Source organism: Dunckerocampus dactyliophorus, chromosome 11 (assembly GCF_027744805.1).
Source record: "Dunckerocampus dactyliophorus isolate RoL2022-P2 chromosome 11, RoL_Ddac_1.1, whole genome shotgun sequence".
In the NCBI taxonomy this organism is placed as follows: Eukaryota; Metazoa; Chordata; class Actinopteri; order Syngnathiformes; family Syngnathidae; genus Dunckerocampus; species Dunckerocampus dactyliophorus.
This window is the reverse complement of record NC_072829.1, coordinates 4,040,664-4,058,614: the sequence shown is the minus strand read 5'-3', so window position 1 is coordinate 4,058,614 and position 17,951 is coordinate 4,040,664. Positions and strand designations below refer to the sequence as shown.

The 17,951-nt window shown below is 42.7% G+C and overlaps 2 protein-coding genes across 7 annotated transcripts in view; one reads left to right on the top strand and one right to left on the bottom strand.

Moving 5' to 3' along the window:
- Positions 1 to 16,597, bottom strand: part of LOC129190402 (phospholipid-transporting ATPase ABCA1-like) — a 32,399-nt gene extending 15,802 nt beyond the window's left edge. Inside the window, exons 1-10 of the mRNA XM_054793078.1 lie at positions 16,335 to 16,597; positions 12,763 to 14,586; positions 11,345 to 11,468; positions 10,949 to 11,042; positions 7,943 to 8,084; positions 7,365 to 7,483; positions 4,988 to 5,109; positions 4,688 to 4,891; positions 4,170 to 4,259; positions 1,139 to 1,379 (exon numbers count right to left, since the gene is read on the bottom strand). Of these exons, the coding sequence (XP_054649053.1) occupies positions 1,139 to 1,379; positions 4,170 to 4,259; positions 4,688 to 4,891; positions 4,988 to 5,109; positions 7,365 to 7,483; positions 7,943 to 8,084; positions 10,949 to 11,042; positions 11,345 to 11,410 (1,078 nt within the window). The 5' untranslated portion in view covers positions 11,411 to 11,468; positions 12,763 to 14,586; positions 16,335 to 16,597. The remainder of the gene's footprint in view (positions 1 to 1,138; positions 1,380 to 4,169; positions 4,260 to 4,687; positions 4,892 to 4,987; positions 5,110 to 7,364; positions 7,484 to 7,942; positions 8,085 to 10,948; positions 11,043 to 11,344; positions 11,469 to 12,762; positions 14,587 to 16,334) is intronic.
- The window catches only part of slc44a1b (solute carrier family 44 member 1b), a 13,710-nt gene continuing 10,154 nt past the window's right edge, over positions 14,396 to 17,951 (top strand). For 2 of the 6 annotated variants that reach the window (XM_054793090.1, XM_054793085.1), the window contains exons 1-4: positions 14,396 to 14,550; positions 16,287 to 16,376; positions 16,461 to 16,603; positions 16,748 to 16,884. In XM_054793090.1, coding sequence (XP_054649065.1) covers positions 14,506 to 14,550; positions 16,287 to 16,376; positions 16,461 to 16,603; positions 16,748 to 16,884 — 415 coding nt within the window. In that variant the 5' untranslated portion in view covers positions 14,396 to 14,505. Of the gene's footprint in view, positions 16,114 to 16,286; positions 16,377 to 16,460; positions 16,604 to 16,747; positions 16,885 to 17,951 lie in introns of all 6 variants that reach the window. The other 4 variants (XM_054793087.1, XM_054793089.1, XM_054793088.1 and 1 more) reach the window with 4 other exon arrangements.

Genomic DNA, 17,951 nt, shown 5'->3' with positions numbered 1-17,951 from the left:
AAACATTCATTTAAAAAAGCAAGTACGCTGTCAGTCAGATATCTTAAACATCTACAAGTGGTTCTCTTGTTATGACAATCCGTGCCACGCTGTTCATGGTTATGAAGTTTTGTCAATACAATGTTTCATGTTACACTGTTTCATATTATGACATTTTGAGTTACAACATTTTGTCTTATGCTGTTTTGTGCTACAATGTTTCATGTTACGGTGTTTCATGTTGTGGCATTTCATGTTATGATGCCCCGTGTCACGACGTTCCGTGTTATGGCGTTTGCGGTTGTGACGTTTTGTCAATACAGTGTTTTATGTTATGGTGTTTCGAGTTACGACATTTTGTGCTATGGCGTTTCGTGTTACGGCGTTCATGGTTATGAAGTTTGTAAATACAATGTTACAAGTATTTCATGTTATGACATTTCGAGTTACAACCTTTCAGGTTATGGTGTTTCGTATTAAGATGTTTCATGTTATGGTGTTCTGTGTTACGCTGTTCTGTTAGTGTTATGACATGTGGCGTTACATTTTGTGCTATGGCATTTCATGTTATGACATGCCGTGTTACGGCGTTCATGGTTATGACGTTTTGTGAATACAATGTTTCGTGTTACAATGTTTCATGTCCATTTCGAGTTACGTTTCATGTTGTGGCATTTCGTGTTACAACATTCTCATAAATAACACTGTACAAAAAAAAAGAGAAGTCATTATGTGCCTGCGGCAGAAAAATACGTAGTCGTGTGTCGCTACACTGATGAAGCGAAACGAAGTGACAATCATCAGGACAAAGATGCTATGCTTGAAAATGTGAAAGGATCTGCTCCTATGAAATGGACAGTGATAACTAAGCAGTGTATTGGTGTCATTATTGATACGTCCCCCTCCCAATAAGCCTGTCTCTCCCTCTCTTGAAACGACTCTTTCAGTACACAAGATAACCACAGGGATAAAAGTAAGGAATTGTTCTCCTTTTATATTTAATTCTTGTATTTAATCTTTTTATTTCTGTATTTTATGAAACTCAAATTACAACGCCAGCGAAGGAATGGAACTCATACATAGACCAAGAATCTCTGTATAGCCATGACGTCACAAATGTGTTTGAACTTCCTGCAGACAGAAAGTGGCGTGCACTCACTGGAAGAATTGTCGTAGAGCGTGGCGGGTTCGTCCTCACTGCTGTTGTGGTTTCCAAAGAGAGCTTTGTAGTTGCTGTCCTCATACCAGTTGAGAGACTTTATCTGTAGGCCGCCGCCTTCCGGGTGACCGCACACGATGCGTGACACTGCCTGGTACATGGCGCTGGGCGACGACGTGGCGTTTTGCGTCAGGAAGATGATCTCCTTCCTCAGGTCCATCCAGCTCTTCATGCCAGCCAGCTAGAGGAGAGGCACACAAGAAGTTGCCGGGATATGACTTCATCTGAACTCAAGTTAACTTAAATCTCGAATGGTGTCAACTGGCAAAGAGCAAATAGGGTGAAGACGGGTGAAATGTGTGTGTGTGTACGTGTGTGTGACACTGACAAGACATCCTAATGTGAATTGTACTAATGAAGACCCCTGAGTTGCTCCCCGAGGTTTCCACAGACTGAAAGAGTCAACGAGGACGAATCAGCAGGTGGCGCGCACACACACACACACACACACACACAATGTTTGTTGGTTCTGGTTCTTTGTTCAGCTGACACGTTGAACGTCCGTGCTGACCTGCTGCTGAGCCTGAAGCAGTTTACATGACAGATGGCGCACGCTGTTTGTCCTAACTGCAGAACATGCTCACGTGTAAGAGAATGTCAGACGACATGACCTTTGATCCAACTCCCTGCAGGGTTGTAGATGTTACACGTCAAATTCATGAGTATAAAACAAAAATCAAAGCTTGGACTCCAAGAACCTTCACCTGCTGGGGGAAGGAGGTCACATGACAGTCACTTCCTGTGACATCACTGTGAGTTTCTTACCTGTTACAGTAAGAAGCCACACACACATGCACGCACGCACAAACACACGTCTGTGTTATTTGTCACATACAAAGATGTTCATCAAACATTTTGAAGATGACAAATTGTTCATACACACTCCTGTGTATGAACACTGTTAAGACCAGTTGAAAAATGGCTACAATTAGCATTTTGCACGTTTGGATCTAAATTAGGTTTTAAGTAGAGCTACAATATGCAAAAGCAGGAAGGGGGAGTGAGACAAAAAACATTTGGAGTTTGTAATAGGTTGTTTATCACTTGATCAAAAGTTTAAGACCACAGGCTAAAAAAGCCAAAATCTGCTCCAAATGTTCATTTTCTGTCAGGCATTCACACTGTCATGTCCTCCTGATGGCTGAAGCTAAGAGTCTTTCTCTTTTTGAACGCGGTCGGACTGTCGAGCTGCATAAGCAAGGCCTCTCTTATTGGTGCCGACTGCAGTGCAATAACCATCAGACGGCATCTGCGGGAAAAGGCATTAAAAAACAAAAAAGGAATTTAAAGACCTTGTCTGTCCTACAACGCCACAAAACTGCCTGTTTACACTTTGCCAGGGAGCATCAAACATGGGACATTGAAAGGTGGAAAAAAGTTGTATTCTCTGTTGAGAAAAAAATTTAACCTTGACGGTCCAGATGGCTTCCAACGTTACTGGCATGACAAGGAGATCCCACCTGAGATGTTTTCTACCCGGCACAGTGGAAGGGGGTCCATCATGATCTGGGGTGCTTTTTCATTCAGTGGAACACCGGAGCTTCAGGCGGTGCAGGGTCGTCAAACGGCGTGCAGATGTTGCAGCGGGCATCCCTCATGACTGAGGGCCCTCGTCTGTGTGGTAACAGCTGGGTTTTCCAACAGGACAACGCTGCAGTTCACAATGCTCGCTTGACCAAGGACTTCTTCAGGGAGAATAACATCACTCTTTTGGACCATCCTGCATGTTCCTCTCATTTAAATCCCATAGAGAACATTTGGGGATGGATGGCAAGGGAATGGCAATGTTCCCACTAGCCTCCTGGAAACACTCGCATCAAGCACCAGATCCAAATGTGCAAAATGCAAATTCTAGCAATTTTTCAACTAGTCTTAAGATTTTGATCAGGAGTGTATCTTAAACTTATACAGGCAGGCTTTGTGTTATGATATTCCGTGTTACGGTGTTACAATGTTCCGTGCTACCAGGTTCCATATTATGACGTTTCATATTATGACATTCCGTGTTACAGCATTTTATGGTACAACATTCCGTGTTAGAGCGTTTTGTGTTACAACATTCTGTGTTACAGCGGTTCGTATTACGACGTTCCGTGTTATGTCGCTCCATGTTATGTCATCCGTGTTACGGCGTTTCGTGGTACAAGGTTCTGTAGTACGGTGTTTTGTGAAACTGCGTTCCGAGTTACATGTCATGTCTCAACATTCTATGTTACAACGTTCCGTAGTGTGGCATTCTGTGTAGTATTTCGTTTTACGGCATTCTGTGTTACGATGCTTCGTGTTACGACGTCCTGTGGTACAGCTTCCGTGTTATTTTCATTTTACGGCATTTTGTGTTACGGCGTTCTGTTACAACATTTTAACGTTTTAAGACGGTCTGTGGTACAACGTTCCATGGTACGGTATTCTGTGATATGCCGTTTCGTGTTACGGCATTGTGTGTCACAGCGTTCTGTGTTACATTCCGTTTCACTGAATTTTGTGTCACGATGTTCCGTGTTACGACGTTCCGTCTGTGGTATGACGTTCCATTGTACGGCATTCCGTGATACAACATTTTGTGGTTATGGCACACTTCCATAAATAATTGATGCTGTACAAAAAAAAAGAACTACTTACATGCACACAGAGAAAGAATACGCAGGCGGAAGAATACATAGTCACAAAGTCACCATCGTTCTTAACTCCCTCCACTGTGTCCCATGAAAGCATACTCTTCTGATTTCAATGTGTGAAAGAAAAAGAAAGTGCTAAGATCAACATTGGCTGCGTGCCCGGTCAAGCCACTCAACGCGGCGCCTATCAAGGAGGATAAAGATGGCATCTTTGAAATCTTTGAACATGTGAAAAGATCTACTCCTATGAAATGGACACTTAACCTTAGTTAACCTCAGTAGAACTTCAACCAGCTGGAGTGAATGAGGTCACATGACAGTCACTTCCTGTGACATCACTGTGGGTTTCTTACCTCCACGGCCAGCAAGCCCAGACTGTCCAGTAGCTTGTTGGTTGCCGTAGCAACCTCCTTGACAGCTTCGGGGTCAGATCTGACGTCCGTCTGAGAGACACATGTATGTACACACATACACATTATTTTCTTTTTTAAAGGGTTAGTCATGTGACTGGCATTCTGATTAATTTGACTCGTAAACCTTACAAGTCTTTCTTATTCGCTTCAGTCTTTAGCTAACAGAGGCACGTTGCTATGGAAACAAGCATTTCAGACATTTAAGGTTCACACAGTCTGTCAACTTCAAGCCCACAGCTTCACTTCCTGTTTCCTGAGCTTTAAAAAAAGAGCCTCCAGGCGACACAAAGTGAGATTGTAAAAAACAGAGACAAGCTGGGACACGCCTTCGCCTACACACACACACACACACACACACACACACACACACATGCAGTGAGGCGTAGACACCCTCAAAAAAAGACTTGGCTGACGTGTACCCTCAGATTTGTTTGTCAGGCTGCAGGTGAGACTTTTACCAGGAGAGGTTTGAAGAAATCCACATTGTCCAGGAATTTCTGCTCGGCCCGGTTCAGCCACACAACAGGAGCACGACACACCACTTCCTGTACCATCATGGAGGCCAGTGGGTCCGAGATATTCACAAATTCCTCCACACTCCGCCCGCCCGCCTTTCGAGGACATGTGTCCCGCAGGTGGACCCCAAACCCTCTGAGGAGGACCTGAGACGCGTGTGGAGAGACAGAGACCTCTCAATTTGACTGTGTGTGTTTGTGTGTGTGTGTGTGTGTGTGTGTGTGTGTGTGTACAATCCTCACCTTCTCCAAGTCCACATTGGCCTTCAGAATGTGATCCACGACAGATGGAGGGAAGGTGGCGTTCCGCAACAGGAAGGTGGACAAAGTCTCATCATCTCGCAGGAAGTGCTTCAACTTGAAGCCTATAAAGACACACACAGACACAAGACATTTGATGGTCATGAATGAATGTTCCTCTGGCATTTGTCTGGGTTTATAAAAATGTATAGCTATGTCTTTGCTGAATGGACTCGAGACGTGTGTGAGTTGTAGATACAGTATATGGTGTTTATGACACCATTTTTTTTTTTTTTACGTAATTAATTAAATAAATTTGTTACGCCGTTAACACGGTTTTTTTTGGCATCTCTAATAACAATAATATACAGTAGTGATAATGGTAATTAGATTAGATTAATTAGTACTGTTGAAATTGACCTCAAAAAAATCTTTGGACTTGTCAGTGACATATCACAAAGTGCTTCCTTTGTCTTTGTTTTGCACGCTGGGACATGCCACCCTCCCACACGCCACGACGGACATGTTGAACTGTGTAACTAAACGTGTGATGTTCTTCAGTGTAACCTTGCTTCGTGTGTTCCAAATAGACACACCAAACCACGAACATTTCCATGATGTCACTTGGACCTCTTGTTCAAGTGGACCAGCGCCCCTCACACTCCCCAACCACACACAAACACACACACACACACACACCATGGCGCAGGTACCAAATCAGCCTTTTGTTGCATTGCAGGTGAAAACAGGCAGTAGTGGTGTGATTATTTTTTCTGGGTTGGGGGGGCGTGTCAGTGCGGGTCGGCGGACACGTTGACTCGTATGACGACTTGTCAGACGATGACTTGCTTGTGATGTGATTGGTGAAATGAGCGAGCGCTTCCAGCAGAGACTCCCTTCAGCTTCCATCTGCCAACCAGCAGCCACTTCACTCAAGTCCTTATTTAGGAACGTGATGACGTGCTTGCCGGCAGTCACAAAAAGAGGCTAAAGCTAGCAGGAGGGGGTAAGCCAATAGTCACCTCAGCATCTTCTTCCCCCACCCCCGCCTCTTTAGCACGTACTGCAATACTTAGGTCAGTACACTCCAAGAAGTATCCACTTCCTCTTCTCTTCACTACTTTCCACCGCTGTGGGTTGCTCCTCCACTATTTCAAGTTAGTCCCTCCCCTTCTGCTTCGTAGCCAGCATGGCGACTGTTGTGGTTGGTAAGTATCCGGCACTGCAGATTCACCATTTTGAGCGTGTGACATCCGGTTACCTCCAGTGCACTGCATTTTGCCATACAATTAAGCGATTAAAATATTAGGTGCACACTAGTATTTACGTATATGTCTTTCGTACGCTCAGACAAACTCCTACTCAGCACTGCGATGCTCCAACAGCGTTGGCGCCACATCCCATTACCATGGCAACGTGATTGTACGATAAGCAGTGAGCAGCGGCCCACCTCAAATAAATTTGGACCTCCACAAACAGATTTGTAGCTACCTGATCGCCATCGCTCATAAACACATTATAACGCACCTGGTCTGCTCTAAACATCAGTGTTTTTGTTTTTCATGTTTTTTACTCACTTTTTGTAGATGTGGCACGCCCAATTATGTAAATTCAACTATTAAGTCCTTGACTTCCCTAACCCACCACTGCCACAAATAGCTTGCAGTCCTGTGGGAAACACTGGAGAGCGTCAATGATCACTGGCGCAAAAGTACACCCAACAAAAAGGTGATAAGAGGAAGGACAAGTTTGTTGGCAGTATGGTGACTCCCGACTGGTGACTCCCGGCTCGCTGCTTCACTTGGAGACTTTGGCTCGTTAAGATGACTACGGACAGCTCAACTTGACCTGCTGAGTCTCTAATTGGTTCAATCAAAGTTTTCACTAGCTGAGGTCACCTGACCCCACAGCCGCAATAAAAAGCAGGTCAGATCAGGTTGGAAACACAACACCGGATAATTAACACACAAAGCAGCAAATTCCATTTGTTCAATGAGCAAGAAAGAAAGTGCTTCTTTGCTCAAAGATGGAAACTTCATGTCAAAAAAGTTTTAACACAGCAAGAAAAGGATTTTCATGTGTGGCGAACACTGAATTTATAGGCTTTTATGTTTAGTTCTTCATTTCCCATGATGCAACTGGGTGTGATGTCATATTGGCTGTTTTTTTTTTTTAGAATCCCATTGAATCTCATTGTGATTAAAACATCTGCTCCTCAGATGTGTGCTTACAGTTATACAATGTTGTTTACAGCCACACTGGATCCATTAGCTTCACAACAGATGGCTGGTCTTCAAGCGTTAGCCAGGTTAGCATGTTGAGCTTGACTGCTCAATGGCTACATAAAGACTTTGTGTTAATTCCACGACAGTCTTCTTACCTGACCTGCTACTCTGTAGCGCTCGAAGGGCCCGAGCCAGCTCCTTAAACCCGTCCAGGTTTTTGTCGTTCTGACTGTACAGAAGAATCTTCTTGGCGTCCGAGAAGAGACGAGAGATTCTGCAGACAGCAAAGATCTTGACTGTACAGTGGAACCCATGTATGGCGACGCCAATGGAACTGGTTGACTGACACCGACATAAGCGGTTGCCGACATAACCAAACCAAAATCAAAACTAACCAACGCATGCACATTTACTTGTGACTTTATCCAGAAAGACAAGGAGAATGGGTGATTTTTCAACGTACGGCAGTTTCCTGACATTTCGACATAAACGGAACAATTTTGATAGATATGACCGCTTTGGGTCTCAAATTTCATGTAAGCAAAAGCGGTCGACCAGTATAATGTTGACTCAACTGGGCCCTTTTTAATATTAACAATAATAATAACACAGTGGACCGGGACATCATGACTTGGTCCACATATAGGGGCCGGTTGCACTGCATTAACCATGAACATATTGTTGTGAAAGATGAAAAGAATTTGATTGTGAAGGAGCAGGAAGTGGCTCTCACATGGAGTCGTTGAAATTGCCGACGACACCCGGAGACTCTCCCGGCGTTGGGCTGCGGAAGCATGGATTGTTGGCGTTGCAGAGGATGCCCTGTATCCATGGCAACGTGCCGGCCGAGGGCATGGCTTTGTTGGGGAAATGACCTGTGGACAGGAAACAGGAAATGATGCAGCGAACATGTCTCAATGTGGATGGAAAATGATGGATTGTGTTGGCATGCAAAGTCAAGAAGGTCAAAGGCCATGTGCATGGTGACCAACACGCGTGATGACACCGGCATCAGCAGCTTGATAACACGATGGGGGCGGGGCTTCAGAATTTGAAAAGCTAGGGCGGAGCCAGAAACCTGGCCTTGACCCTGATGAGTGCATGAACACGACGCAATCAGAACCTTTAGAAGCCAACTGGACCGCTTGTTATCACGCAGTGATTAGATAAGACAACAACAAGTCGCTCCTTCCTGACTCCTCCATTCATCACCTCCATTGTTGTCTTTGCAACACGCGTGATTGAACCTTTCCAAGATTCCTTACACAAGTCAGACACATCTGAAACCAACTAGTAATAGAAACACATAGGAGTCATAATAGAAACACAATGGAGATGTGATAGAAACACACTGGAGTCATTATAGAAACACAATAAGTTGTGGTAGAAACACATAGGAGTCACTATAAAAACACAATAGGGCTGTGGTAGAAACACATGCAGTAGGAGCCATACTAGAAACACAACAGAGATGTGATAGAAACACACTGGAGCCATAACAGAATCACAACAGAGATGTTGTAGAAAGACATAGAAGTCATAATGGAAACACAATAGAAATGCAATCGAAACACATAGAAGGCATGACTGAAACACAATAGAGATATGATAGAAACACGTATGAGCCATAATAAAAACAATCAAACATGTAGGAATCATAATAGGAGCACAACAGAGGTCTGATACAAACGTGTTGGAATCATAATAAAAACACTATACAGTTGTGATAGAAGCACATAGGAGCCATAATAGAAATAAGATAGAGATGTAATGGAAACTCTAGGGGTCATAATAGAAACACAATAGAGTTGTGATCAAAAAAAGCAATAGAGATGACAGACATATGAGCCATGATATAAATACAATGGAGATGTAATAGAAACACACATGAGTCATGATGGAAACACAATAGAGATGAAATAGAAACACACATCAGTCATAATGGAAACACAATAGAGATGAAATAGAAACACATAGGAATCATGATAGAAACACAATGGAGATGTAATAGAAATACACAAGTCATGATGGAAACACAATAGAGATGTAATAGAAACACACAGGGGTCATTTCAGAAACACAATAGAGATGAAATAGAAACACACATGAGTCATGATGGAAACACAATGGAGATGTAATAGAAACACATAGCAATCATGATAAAAACATAATAGAGATCTATTAGAAACACATAGGAGTCATAATAGAAACACAATAGAGATGTAATAGAAACGCACAGGCATCATGATGGAAACACAATGGAGATGTAATAGAAACACACAGGAGTATTGATGGAAACACATAGGAGCCATGCTAAACTTGTCAACCGTTACACAAAAAGAAAAGAATGATGAAACGTTTCTCAGTCGACTCGCTTTTACACAAACGAGTCAGGACACGCCAGATGTCACAAGTCGGTGAATCACTGCCCGAACATTCCAGAAACACCACCAGCACCAGGAACAACGCCATCGGCCTTCCTCCTCTACTACTTTTTCTTTCACAATAAAAGCATTTCCTCAGCCATCTACTGATGAAGGTCACTCAGGTCGTGTGAGGAACTGCGCATCCCAGCATCCTCTTGGTGGTTGTGCTGAAGATGAAGGCGTGGTGGATGTACAGTAAATTTTTCATATGTAAGTGCATGATGTTGACATTGTTTAACACGTGCACATGCTAACTGTTTCCTGTCTGTTGTATGTTTGATGTCGTGCTGGTGTTACTTTGCCAGGTCGCAAAGACATTCTTAATCTCAATCGCAGATTTTTACGCTGCTTAAATAAAGGTCAAATAAATAAAACAAAGTCATTTACGACATTCATAAAGAAAGATAAAACGTTAAATTCACACTCAGCACCTGATGACAAACCCGCTAAGCTGCGCCTCCAACACGCCGCTTATCAATCAGCAATCGGCTTCCTGTTATCGCACATCCTTAAAGGAGCAAAGACTGATGCCTGAGAATGGACCCACGCATTTACACGGTATGCATGCGAATGGACAAACATGTTTACATAGTGTGCGTCCGTGAGTGTGTGTGAGAGAGACTAACAGACACACTTACATGGCGTGTATGTATGTGAATGCACAAAAACATATTTACATGGTGTATGCGTATGTGTGAATGGACAGACATATCTACATGGTGTGTGCATTTATGTGTGTGAATGGACAAACACATTTACATGGTACGCGCATGTGTGTGTATGTGTGCGAGTGGACAAACATGTTTACATGGTGTGTGTGAATAGACTGATAAATTTCCATTGTATGTGTGCGTGTGTTTGTGTGTGAATCGACTGACTCGTTTCCATCGTATGTGTGTGTGTATGAATTGACAAACACATTTACATGGTGTGTGTGGGTGAGTGCGTGTGTGTGTTTGAGAATGGACAGACACATTTACATGGTGTGTGCATTTATTTCTGTGAATGGACAAACACATTTACATGGTGTGTGTGTGCATGTGTGTCTGTGTATGTGTGAATGAACAGATATTTACATGGTGTGTGTGTGTATGTGTGAATGGACAGACACAGTTACATGGACTGTGTGTGAATGGACAGATATATTTATATGGTGTGTGTGTGTGTGTGTGTGTGTGTGAGAATGGACAGACATAAACCATAAAAATGTGATGTGATTAAATGATATATGTAAAAAAAAAAAAAGACAAAAGGCGGTGAGTAGAGGCAAAGAAAAAGTTAAAAACTGAGGATGGCAGAGAAGATGAACTTACATTCATGTTGCTCGTAGGGTGGGTAACTAAGGCGCACGGCGATGAGGATGAAAAAGATGAAGAGCGGCCACACGATCTCCACCAGCAGCTGGAGCTGAACAGGGAGAGAAGTTCTTTAGAAGGTTCTCGTATCAATCTGGTGAGGAAGGTCACATGTGAACTCATCAACTATTTGATGACACGTGCGCACACAGCTAAAAGTGCACGTGAACCATCATATATATGACCGTTGACCTCTAACCCTTTTGACAAAAAAAATCATATTTCATTGTGTGAGTGTGTCAGGAAACATCATTTCATGTTTGCTTGTTGTTGTCATCACACACGCTTAAAGTCCACAAAGAATCAATGGATTGATTGACAGCTGATGTCCAAATGTGTGTGTGCGCGGCTCACCGTCTGTCGTCGTCGGTACGTGAAGTTCTTCCAGAGCAGCAGAGCCAGCTGAGTCCAGTCGTACATGTCGCCCGCAGAATGTGAGGACGCGGCTCAGGAGGAGCGTTTAACCGCCAGCACACGTCTCAAAAGGTCAAAGGTCAACACAGTCAGATAGTCAAGGTGCTGATCAGACAGCTTTCTTTCGCTCTCTTTCTCTCTCACACACACACACACACTATCTCGTTACAGCTGGTATATTAGGAACGCTCGATAATCTCCCACTGATCAATAATCAATAACTTTTCACTGTTGACTTGGAAAGTGTTCCTAATAATGTGTCCTCCTCGTGGCATTGTCACGATTGGCAGATAATTAGGAACACAATCACTGAACATGACAACATTCATAAAAGCAGCTAAAGATAAACATCAAATTCTTGTCACTCATACAGCAATAACGTGCTCATTCTATTTATTTGATAGCGTGCTCATTAGCATGGCTAACATTCTATGTTTACTAGCATGGCTAATATCATAGTTCATTAGCATATTCATTATCGTGGCTAATATACGTTCACTAGCATGTTTTTTTTACCGTGGCTAATATGATATAGTTTTTATTTTATGTAATAGAAACACATACGAATCATGATATTACATAGGAATCATTTCTATTACATCTCTAGTGTTTGTAGCATGATTTTTTTTTATTATACATTCATTAGCATGGTCATGAACGTGACTAACATTAATACATTTATTAGCACGTTCATTAGCATGGCTAACATGGTCTTTCACTCAATTCAAGGAACTTCAAGGCACCTTCACACTGTTAGCACATTTACCTACTGATGACGCAGCATCAGAATCAACTGGGGCTTCGGTATCTTGCCCAAGGATACTTCGACATGACGGAGGAGCCATCAGTGTTTTTCGGTATGAAAAGTTAAAAGATTGAGAAAGAGACTGTTGTAAATGGGCAATAAACGCAACTAAACTGACCCAAAAAAACAGAACCTGTGAACACTGAAATTAGTAATCATTATCCATCTATCTATTATGTAAAAAGTGATAAAAAAAAAAAAAAGATTCAACCAATTGGAGCAAACAGATGATTGAATAATAGCCAAGGAAATAACCACGTGATTCATCCACAAAATAATGCATGTCATTAACATGAACCGCTGCTGATTGATTGACGGACTGGTTGATTGACAACGCTTGCCGACTAACTCGTGCTTACAACTGACACAAAAACTCCTTCGTGACTTTATTTTTTTCATTTGGCGCTTTTGTGCGTCTTTGCTGAACTTTTTTCCCTCCTCCAAACTTTGCTGTCACGTCGAGTTGTTGTTATAAGAACACACTTAAAATTAACCGCATCGGTAGCGACGGACAGTGACATGGGTCAGCGTGAAATAATGTTAGTGGACTTACCGAGACTGCCGTTGTTGTCGCTATTGCTGTTCTGTCCGTACGTGCTTCGTCTTCTTTCCGCTTATGCCAACAACAAGCGGAGCTCCCCTAACTTTAGAAGTAAAGTTACCGGCGTCCAGCAGTTGTTAGCAAATATGCTGCTTTTGTCCGGACCTTCAAAATAAGACAAGAACGCCCATCTATTCACGCGAATACCTACTGGTCACAACGCGTTGTTTAACCAATTTTTACTTTATATTGTCTTTTAAGAGAAAATGTAATTTTCAATTGGCAAATAAATAATTAATCATCGAAGGAACAACTTGATCCTACTTTTGTAAATGTCGTATACTTGTGCTGTGTAAAAAAAAAATTGCTGCTCACAGCACTTCCGGTCTTGAGCTGCCCGTGAACCTTGGGGGCTCACGTCCGGTCGCTTAACGGCGTACTCCTTCAAAATAAAAGAAAGCTCCAACGCACAGAAAACTGCAAATATATAGTAAGAAATAAAACTAAAGGTCCATGTCAATAAATTAGAATACATTTGAAAACTTGTTTAATTTCAGATGTTGAATGCGAACTAATTAAAGGCTCAGGACGTTTTTGCAGTCCATGTGCCGATTAGACTAGTTTACAATATGGAACGTTTGGGCTATTTCCTTATGAGCTGTAAACTGCAATCGTCAAGATGATGAAATACACTCTTGAAATATTTTATGTATTGTGCGTAGTGAATCTACAGAATATAAGAGTGTGACTTTTTTAATTAACGCTATGAAATTAACTATTAATTATTGCAATAATTAACTTTTCAAAATTATTCAAATTGATTGAGACACACCCCTACTCCCCTTACACACGACTTATCTTTCAACATCAACATCACCATCATCATAATGGTGCTGGTATGTGCAGAAAAATTTCGACATTGCTGAAGACTTGACTTTAGTATGGAGATGCTCCATATTGGCAGTCTCATCATTATCGTCAGAAGAGCCAGTACCAATACAAGTCGATATCTCATTTTTATGCCAATGTCGGCCGATAGTCCCTACTTTGGTGGGCTCGTTTACATATTAATCGATACTGGTGACAAATTGACAGTCTTGAAACAGTGGCGGTGCTTAAACAGTGTCCAAACTGGTACTTAAAAACTAAAATATATTGAAATCTTAATCTAAAAACTCAAGTCATCAAGTCTGATTATAATCATGAAAAACATTAACTCTTTTTAAAAATTTCACCCAAAAAGTATCTGTTTCGGCAACACCGGCCTGTACTTACTTGGTATTGGGTCGATACCACAAAATTTGCAGTGTCAGCCACCCCTCACGTCAAGACAAAGGTCAAAGGCTATGACATGTTTCCTTCCTGCCACAAGAGGGAGCGCTACTCAAGGTTTACACATTTGGCAGGTTGATTAATTTGCTGAAATGATACAGTAATCATGCAACGTTATCGTCCCACGTGATGATCAATGATTTACTTCTAATGAGATACAAAAGGAAAGTGTTTTGCTCAACAAAATGAATGTACTGTTTACACACACACACACACACACACACATATACACACACAGCCTGGTACAACAGTAAACAAAAGGACAAAAGGTCTCTGTGTGTGATCAGAAGCACATCACTGCAGTCCTCATTCTCTCAGGACCACCAGGACTGCGCGGGGCTCTCCAGGACTTTCCAAGTCGTTACAGGTCTTTGCTGGACTCTTAAAGGCCTTGTCCGTCTCCCCCAGGACCGGTCCATCGACATGGAGTCCAAGCGGCCTCAGCAGCACGTTCACTTCAGGTTGAAGGTAGAAAATTCTTGAAAGAAAAGCATCTTGTGTGTTCTGGGTGGTGCGAGAAGCACTAATGGTGTCATCAAACTCTGCTTAGCTTTGATACGTTGTCTTCAGTGTGTGTGTGTGTGTGTGTGTATGTGTCTTATGTGTCCTGTGATTGACTGCTGCCTGCCTTTGGAAGAAAAAAGGTTGGATGGATTTTCTCCAGTGACTCCACTGAATGCTGACGCCATCTTGTTGCCGTCATACCATGACATCATTTCTACACAGCACCTCACCCCTCCTCCTCTCCAGCCATCCTAATCAACAGAATGTTGCATGTCAATAAATTAGACTGTTCTACAAATGTTATTGATTTCAGGAGTTCAATTCAGAGTCCAAGCTTTTTTCCAGAGAGGGCCGCATCCTTCAAAAATGTAAAGGATGCGGGGGAGGGTGCTTTGATACATTTTGTACATTAAAGATGGTAAAAGCAATCCAATGTAGGGCAATAAAAGTAAAGCTACCTTAACTTAGCATTCTATTATAGGTGACAGAACAATTTAGCTCATTAATAATGAATTTATTTTATCTTTAGAATACATGAAAATGAGCTGTTGACCAAAAATGCCCCCTGACTGCACTTTGGACACCTCTGAAAGACTCAGGAAGTTTTTGCAGCTCATTTGCTGATTAGAGCGCGTATTAGCTGAGAGCAAAATCACCAAAATGATTAAGAAACAAAGAAATACAGTCTTTAAATATTTCAGTTTAACCCATAGAATATAAAGTTTAATTTAAAAAAAACTACTGAAATAAATGAAGCAATTTGCTGAGATGAGCATTAATATCTTTGGAAATATTGTTTGATCTATCTCTTCAGGCTGTGTACCTAATGAAGTGGGTCATGACTTTTAGGAGTCCAAGAAGTGTTTCTGTCTCACAGTTCCTTTTTCATATTCTGGAAATGAAATAAATACATTATTATTGAGATATATTATTGATATAATACTAATTTGCTTTGTCACTTATAATACAAAGCTAAAATGTGAATGTTTTCGTCAAGTAGCTTAGCATATATTGGTTTTAGCATCTTTTATGTACAAAAAGTATCAAAGGATTTTTTTTTTTTAAACAAGATGTAATATGAATATAATACCGTCAAAATCTTAACAAAGACCGTCATTTCTATTGCTGAGAAGACACCCAGCGTCCAAGCCGGTTACTGCATCGCCGGTGTAGCAGGCTTTGTTGTTGTGGAATTGCGCATGCGCAATGACATGAATGGCCGCTGTGCCTGACAGCCCACCAGGAAGTGTGGCGGACAAATATTCGGACATTGTACGGCGTTTGCGACTGCAACCGGAGGAGGCACCGACGGTGGCGTGCCCATCGGCCCGGACTGCTCTCACTGAGCGTCGGTACCGTCTCGGCCTCCGGGATCTCAGTTCATGCGGGCCGTCTGCGGGGCTGTGCGTCCGAACCCCCCCTCCCCCGACTGTCGGGTCCAGAGCTCGGTGCTGCTCTGCTGAAGCTCCGTGAAATACTGTGCGCGTCGCCCCCCCGACTGCAATGGGATGCTGCGGTAGCACTGAGGTGAGTTCGGTTCTGCTCGGTTCTCTTCTCGTCACCCTTCAGAGTCGCTGACGTGTGATTAGAAGAATTAATCCAATTAGCTCGGAGCCGAACTGACGGGTCACCGGGCCTGCTAACACGAAGTGTGTGCGCGCGTTTGTGTGTGTGCGCGCGCGCGTGTGTGCTCGCTGCAGAGGACAAAGAGAGAATGGAGACCACTGGAGGAGCGAAGCTGCACTGACCTGCCCTGGTTCCTGCTCTTCATCATCTTCTGTGTCGGCATGGTAACACATCCTCGTCATAGATCATGCTAACATAGATAAACATCAGCTGCACTGACAGCGTGCGGTGTACTTCCTGTGCCCCAGGGGAGCGTGTGTGCCTTCACGGTGGTCACCGGCGGCGCAGCCCGGCTTGTGTTCGGCTACGACAGCTACGGCAACACCTGCGGCCGCCGTAACCAGCGCGTGGACGATGTCAAACTCAGCGGCCTGGACCACACGGACAGGAAGTGAGTGTTTGGCCACACCCATTGTTGGGCTTGACCCACCAGACCCAAGCAAAGACTTGATCAGATCTCGTCCAAAGCGGTGGTCCATGCAGGAAATACATGTCTCATCATGGCCACTTAATTCTTCTCTGTCGCCCCCCCCAGGTTTGTCTTCTTCTTGGATCCTTGCAACATAGACATTGTTCAGAGGAAAATTAAGTCGGTGGCTCTGTGCGTGTCTCTGTGTCCCTCCGAAGTTCTCAACACCTACCAGGACCTGATGAGGTTCGCCATGGTCAATGGTGAGATCATCGCATCTGTCTCTTTGGTCAATGTGTGGATATTTAGACACGCAGGGAGGACATTTATACAGTGGAACCCGTCTAAGTCCTGGTCCACTGTGTTCTTATTACTAAAAAGTAGGGACGTATCAATCAATATTGGCATAAAAATGAGCTATCCGTTCCTATCGGTATTTGTTTTTCTGCCGATGATGATGTCTCAGTATGTCTCAGTATTTCCAAGTTTCGCTTTTGGATTGCAAATATGCAATCTGCAATACAGTCATCCCTCGTCTAGAGCGAGTAATTGGTTCCAGAACCGACCGCGATAAATGAATTTCCGCGATGTAGGATTCAATGTTAATAAATTGAATATTCTTGTAGTTAGAGCACAGAAAACCTGTGACTTTCTAAATTAAATTTTTAACATTATCGCCCTGTAGACATGAAATAACATGCCCATAGTCACCTTTCGACTCATATTATTCATTGTTTACAGCTCTTATGCTGTAGGGAGTCGAGATGGCTGCGAGCTAACCAGTTAGCCTCAAATTTATTTCTTCTAAACTTAAGAAGCCAAAAACCTACCATTTCCACACGCAACAAGAGAACTTATGTCGGGCATGCCATGGCTGACTTCATCACTTCATGCAGTGTTAAGGTAATGTTGTGTAAGGTAATGTTTCAATGTTTTGTGTCATTGCTACCGCCTAGCGACCAGATCACTACAGATCACTTGTATTTCAATATGTTTTGACTAATAATAGAACATAATCTCCCTCGAAACAGCGATCATTTATGAATTTTTGAAAAAACGCGATATAGAGAGGGAGCGATAATCGAACCATGATATTGCGAGGGACGACTGCAATTGTAAAGCGCTGCGAGGGGGCAGTACGGCATCTTCCTTTAATACTAGTAATCTAATATCACACTTCAGGAAGAATCACTCAGCAGTAAGCAACAGATGAGTTGAGACCAGTTTATAATTTCACTGATCGTATTAGTCCAGAGTTTTATCCTTTGCACTTTACTTTGTTCTTACACGGAGGTTTATGCCACATAGAAATGTGCAGCTTTCCAAATTG